This window comes from Acartia tonsa, chromosome 13, assembly GCF_053477335.1.
Source record: "Acartia tonsa isolate MP-2025a chromosome 13, ASM5347733v1, whole genome shotgun sequence".
NCBI classification, from domain to species: domain Eukaryota; kingdom Metazoa; phylum Arthropoda; class Copepoda; order Calanoida; family Acartiidae; genus Acartia; species Acartia tonsa.
The window spans coordinates 3,254,097-3,260,879 of NC_137272.1; the positions used below are offsets into that span (position 1 = coordinate 3,254,097).

Here is a 6,783-nt window from a genome sequence, read left to right on the forward strand (position 1 = left end):
TTCCTTCGGTGCCCTAACCCTGCAGAACTACCTAGTACCCAATGTAACCTAACCTAAGTAATAAGTAATATTTCATAAGTAAGATGAGTTTCTATGACAAGGCACTTTGATGGAAATTACCGAATTCTTAGATGAATAATATCAGTAATTAGCGATTTATCTAAATGCAAAGCTCACCAGGAGACTCCAACGGTGATCAGGACGGAGGAATTCAGGTTATTAAAACTGGAGGCGGAGAACTGAAGAAGAGAGATTCCTACGGCTCCAGCTCAGATAATCAGGACGAATCTAAGGTTATTGTTTTTGTTGTGTTGACTTGATTGATTGATTGATTAGCCATAGTCTCTTAGGGTTTGGACCTAAGTAGTCATGGAGTAGGCTGAGACACTTTTGTATAGCAACTTACTTGGGCTATCAAGCTCCACATTCAAGCACATTATGACTTGACCCGCTATCTCATAAGAGCTACTCATTGTTACCTCACCCTCGCCGAGTATGACAGGTGTCCCAAATTAAGTCACCGTAATGAATGACGCTCTCCGCAGAGGAGCTTGGGATAAGGGTAGTACTGATATTATGTACTTGACTATTAAGTATCCAAACTTACTCAATAATCCCCTTCTTACACAACCAGGGGAAGTTGTGTGAATGTATTCAACTGAGAAATTCGAGTTGCCACATGGGGACTAGAACTCGAACTCTTATCACCGTAATTCAGTGCGTTACCACTGAGCTACGACGCCCCTTATTGTTGTGTTGACTAGGTAGGTATGGTGTTCATGTGTATAAGGATGAAATACAACCATGGGATGTGAAGGAATGTAAAAAGTATGAGCTCCATAAAGGTTTAGAATTTGAAAACTAACATTGGTGTTGTCCCCCAAAGTACCTTGTTGAGCATAGAACCACCCGCCCTTTATTTCTTAAATAAATTGAAAGGGTGATATGGGTGATTATAACTTTACGTCAGGTTAGGTTAGGTTATATTTGGTTAGTAGTTATGCTGGGTTAGTGCCCCCTGACGGGGTAAGTCATAGAGAATTAAATCTGATCCCCCATATTTTTTAAAATAAGCGCGGAGTTTCAGAGCTCTAAAGGCAAATTTTAGGGAAAGCACCTAAATGTCTTCTAATTTAGATCTCAACTCTGCATTATGAACTGAATCCAGATATGAAAGAAATTGATATTTCATCCATGACTGTTGAGTATGAACCTATGGGCATTCAGAGGTATGCATTAAAGTGGCAAAAAAAACGAGATATCTTTATTGAACGGACAATGAACTATAAATTGATATTTATCCCCAGTGATAACAAACAATGTTACACCTTTTGTAGATTAAAATTATTGTGTGAAAATTTTGGACACTAACAATGAAATTTCCTCAAAATTACTCAAAGTTTTGAGCAAATTAATAAAACTTTGGGTACCAGCGTAATTAACAGGTCATGGTCAATGTCCCCTGACAGAACCTTACAAGTTTAATCTAAAGATGTTGTCATTTTTTTTACTGTTTGACGCTGTTTTGACATATGTACTTTTTACTTTTTTTATGACTTTGGACTCTTCTATAACATCCAGTTAAACTACAAGACTGAAGAGGGTGCAATGTCCACCGAAATATATTTCAATAAATAACTAAGAAGTATCAAAGACTTTTTCACTCAGTGAATTTATCATCTTCTTCTTGCCTTCTTGAAAAAGAGATTAATTTTCAAGGAAACTGGGTTATATAGTTTTTAATTGTTTCTCAACCAACCGCAACCAAACTTGTTTAGAAATTGAAAATCTTTACCAAAATCAGAAATATGTTTTTCTCAGGAGAGCCAATCCAAATGTAAGTTCTGAAATCTTGGGAGGTTTTAAAACTGGAGGTTCAGGTCCTGGTACCAGGTGAGATACAAGTATTGAATAAAGTTAAATCTCAAATATTTTCTGAAAATTTTTATTACCTATCCTTATCAATCCTTGGCTGTCCTTTTTTCATCAAGGTTTTTATCTTTCTATAAACAATTCACAATATCACTGCTATTATTTGATGTATTCGAATAAATTTGAACTTGCGTAATTATAAGGTAGTATATGCTTTTTTATCTTAAGATTAAAAATGCTATACCTATTTAGTAGGCAAGCTACTCTATGATTCACTCTATTAGTCCGTACGTCAGTCATTTACTCGTCTGCTATTCAAGATTACTATACTAATCAATGACCATATTTTATTTACCTGGGCCGTAAGTCTTTCAGTAATGCTAATCTTAATATTTTTATTATACAGGTATGCTATTGTCACCCTTGATGGATCCGTGTTATTAGTGGATGATATTGCTAAAAAGAAACCTGTTCATAATATTCTCTGGAATTTACAGGTGTAGTACATTTAAGTATTAGAGTAAAATTCTAGAGGGGAAAGGTGTGAAATAACTGTATCTCCCCATCCCAAGGACCTTGTGCCGACTTTCAATTGGGTCTTTAAAAATGAACCAATGATGTCGGGAATGTTAACACAGCCAAGAAGCAGAAAACAATTTGCTAGCAGACAAAAAAGGTCATTGGAAAAGGAAGAGAGGTAGTCATCTGTATGTATATACATCTATACTATAGATCTGTTGTTTAAGTAGACATTAGGTAATGTTTATAGCTACTCTATCATTTGAAATGTCCCTCTTCCCGTCAGTCCGTTGAATGGCTATGTTTAGTGGGAAACGTGATATTCTCTGCTGATAATCAAGATAGACGGCTGATTTTTTGTGGAGATTCCTTTTACCAATGAGTATCTAGTATAATATTTACACAATCCGTTCGCCTGTCAGTCATACTACAAAGAAATAAATGTTAAGACATATTTTTTTACCACTGATCATTAGATTTTAAATCAATTTGTCTGTATGTCATTGTAATGTCCATCCATGACAAGTTTTGAAGGAGTATTTGTTGCAGGTTGACCATCAATTGATGTGTCTTTCAAAAGTGGACATTACTGGCGATGGCTTAGGTAAATATTCATGTTTTTGTCTAATGTACACACAGGGCCCTTTCACTTATATATTTCTTGACAACCCAACCCCTTGTCATATTTTTAAAGGAAACCTGCAGGGGGGAGGCTCTAACCCTCAGTGGCCCTGTCCTTTAAAGGTTCTATTCTATCTAACCAATATGCATCAGATATGTCACTAAACATACATTTTATGGATGTACGGATGTACTAGCGGCTTTGCCCCTAGCATCTAGGGGCTTTACCCCAAGAGGTTTGATTTAACCAATTTTTCGTATTTTAGATTTGAAGAAAAGTTTGTAAAAAAAATTCTTTGGGGGGGGGGAGGGATAGTCGACCTCACTATTTTAATTTTAGTTTTAAAAATATAAAGAAAAAATTTCATTTTTTGGGGGGGTTGCGGGTGTCCAACCCCCCAAGAAAATAGTTATAAACCTTCCCAGGACCTATGAGAAGCTACCCTGTAAAGGAGAACCCGATCGGTTCAGCTGTTAGATCCTTCGCTACAAACAAGCAAACAGACAAACAAACAAATAGACAGACAGACATCGTTATACTTAGTATTACAGATAAATGCCAGATTTTAAGGTTTATACATTTTGACAAAAAAAACATCGAGCTGTATTTTATTTCCCTCGTTAAATTAATTTATTTATTTTTGTATTTGTTTAGAAGAGGTTGTTTGTTGCAGCTGGGATGGAGAAACCTATATCATATCACAGGTAAAATATTTTATTTCATACTTGCGGATACACCCTTGGCGGCCTCTAAAGGTGGGTGTCGGTTTGAGACGTCAAAGGGGGAGGTGGGTATAGGTTGACACTTTGAAAAACCTTTATTTTTACCACCTTCAATAAAAGGCTTAGACGTCTCAGAGTAAAATATTTTCATTGTACCTAAGGTGATAAAAATTTGCATAACCTAAACTTTTAACTGTATGAAAGTAATAAGACGTTTGTTTCAGTGATTATTTGGTTTTTGTTCTTAAGATCTTGCTAACCGTTGAACCGATAAGGTTCTCCTTTATAGTGTAGCTTCAAAAGTCTAGGGAAGGTATATTATTATTCCTTCAGCTTATTTGTTTCGCCATGCAGGGAATAATTCAGCAAAAAAATATGTATTTCATTACAATTATTATAATTTGTAATAGTCAAAAATGTTATTATTCATAACATATCTGTTTGAATTTTAGGGCAAGGAATCAGTAAGATTTCAGTTTGAGGAGGCTGTTTCAACATTTACTGCTGGCAAATTTACCTTGTCTCCTGGCAACACTCAACCTGTACTGGTATATGTTACCTTTAGTAATAAGATCCAGGTATAGTATGATTTCACAGAGAAAGAGGGGACATTGGGTTGTTTATTACACCAGTCCCCAAAGTTTTATAATACGATTTTTTCATTCGTTGGCTTAACAACTTTAGGGACTTTTACTGAATTTTGATTGTTTTTTTTCTTATGTTGATTGTACGTTTTAACCGCTATTTCTAATCTACAGAAGGGGTAATTTTGAGTTTTATTATTGGGGATGTACAGCAATTTATTGGCCATTGTCTTATCCCTTTAGATCCCTGATAATTTAATCTGGCATATCAAAACTATTTTTAGGTCATATAAAAAGTTTTTTATTTAATTCAGTTAAAAAATAATGTTTTTTTGTCATTTTTTTGGCTACATGATCTCTAAAACAGTGGTCTCATTCCCCATTTTAGCCATTTCTCGTAGGATTATCAAAATATTGTAAAAAAAATAAAACTTATTCTAGTTTTTCTATGAAATCTAAGTAGTAGGCTGTGTCACTTGTATCTTTTTATTTTAAATTTCAAAGCCTACGTTCTGACGATTATACGCTTGTATATGGCTACATGAAGGGACATCTAACTTTTTTCAAACCCTAGTATATGCAAAACAAATTTTATTTAGATCAGGCCTAGCTATTCTAACAATCAATTATATTAAAATGTGGACGCAAAATCACGAAACCTTGTGGAGTAAGGATGGAGTAAAACTTAATTTTTTTCACGTAACTGAAGGAGAGTGGGTGAGAAGGGGGAGAAAAAAGAGAAGGGAGTTGTGGGGAATTTTTTATTTAGAATTGTTTGTCAGAATCCTATTCCCTTTTCCCTGATTTAGATATATTTTGATCTCTGTTTGGCTAAGAAAGATCTGACCCTGTCAAGTTTAATTCATTATCCCTCTATGAATACAGAAGCAGCTGAGATACTTAAAACTTTAGGTAAATATTTTTTATAACCATTATCGTTAATATAGGAGTGTTAGAATTGTCCTATAAATTTCAAACTTGGTATGATGGTATAATTTAGAGAGCGTATCATCTCCATAATCATCACCAGAAAGTCTATATGTCCATTTCAAACATGATCATTTTGAAAATATTATAATTTGGTAAAATGTAATAACAAAGCATCTCTATAATACCAGAGAAGAGTGTCGGAGATAATAACACAGCCATGCCGTTACAAAAGATTAGAAAGCAATTTGCTAGCAGACGAAAAAGGTCCCAAACACTTGAACCAGATACATTATACTGATACATTTATTATTAAGGCTGCGAATCCGGGAACCTAACTCAGTTGCGAGACCTGTACAATTATTGTCTATACACACTTCCAAATGAAGAATCTTGATAATGTTACATAATATATTTCAAAATGTGTGCTGTGATTTTTTTATGGAGGAAAAATTAATCTACTAGCAGTATAATCGAAGCTTAAACATAAAGAATTTTTTATCACGGAAAGAAAAAAGTAGCCGGTTTCGTCGTATTTGTACAGTAGCTTTTGATAGGTTAATTTAGGTTAGGTTAGGTAAATGTTAATTAATGACCCGGCAGGGGCTAGAAATGGGAGAAAAGCTACTGTGAAAATACGACGAAACAGACTTCTTAATTTTCTTTCCATGATCCGAATTTTTAATTAATTGCCATGTCATAAACTTGTCAAAATAAAATTTATCCTTTTTAAGATGATTAAATTTTTTTTCATTATCGGATCGAGACCGATTTATATCCGGTGGATTAGAACCGGTTCTCAGCCATACTGAAAAATTTACGCTGAGCATCGTATTATATACTAGTTTTCTACAGATATGAAAATGTACAATCATAAGATTAAAACCAGTTTTAATATACATTTTTATATCCGCGGAAAGCTGTTTATAATACGATGCGATAAATAACTATAATGAAATTTATTTACCTAAATTTGAAGAAAAAAATTTATTGTGATATTAAAATGTACATAAAATCTTTATGTTTATTATTGATGATTTAATGTAAAATATAATTACATAATTAAATGATTATGTGTAGATTAAATACATACTTATTGATTAGTTTTCTATAAAATTATTTATTCCAGATAAAAATGTCAAATTCTGCCCAAAGGAAAGTCATCATTTAAATTGAAAATCTGGATCATAGAAAGAAAACGAAGTAGCGTGTTTCGTCGTATTTTCACAGTAGCTAAAAATCAATTGCACCGTTAGGTTATGAAAAATCACCAAACCTATTTTGCAGTGACTTATATCACTATTTATCATAAATTTCTTAATGTACATAAAAAATCGGGCAGACATGGGAAATGTATTTCACAGACACCCAAAGTTTTATAACCATGTTATCTTATTCGCTGGCTCAAAAACTTTGGGTATTTTATTGAAATTGATTGTTTAGTATCAAACTGGTAGTGGCTAAACTTTTCAACCTATAATTTTCATCTACAGAAGAGGTAACTTTGATTTTCATCATGGTACATATACTTATCAAT

At 33.6% G+C, this 6,783-nt stretch overlaps 1 protein-coding gene across 1 annotated transcript; it reads left to right on the forward strand.

Annotated features, from left to right (window-relative positions):
* The first annotated feature begins 149 nt into the window (after positions 1–149).
* Positions 150–6,317, forward strand: LOC145304143 (KICSTOR complex protein ITFG2-like). The gene is made up of 9 exons (XM_080145905.1): positions 150–293; positions 1,138–1,229; positions 1,822–1,893; positions 2,279–2,369; positions 2,941–2,995; positions 3,668–3,717; positions 4,188–4,313; positions 5,129–5,231; positions 5,564–6,317. Exons 1-9 carry the CDS (start codon positions 165–167, stop codon positions 5,641–5,643), a joined length of 798 nt encoding a protein of 265 aa, XP_080002031.1. The 5' UTR covers positions 150–164; the 3' UTR covers positions 5,644–6,317.
* Positions 6,318–6,783: the final 466 nt, after the last annotated feature.

What these genes read in the sequence shown, in the direction of transcription:
- LOC145304143 (XM_080145905.1), top strand. Translation starts at nt 165, where the DNA reads ATGCAAAGCTCACCAGGAGACTCCAACGGTGATCAGGACGGAGGAATT. An exon ending in ATAATCAGGACGAATCTAAG is followed by an intron (nt 294 to 1,137) that starts GTTATTGTTTTT and finishes CTTCTAATTTAG; the next exon opens with ATCTCAACTCTGCATTATGA. An exon ending in ATATTCTCTGGAATTTACAG is followed by an intron (nt 2,370 to 2,940) that starts GTGTAGTACATT and finishes TATTTGTTGCAG; the next exon opens with GTTGACCATCAATTGATGTG.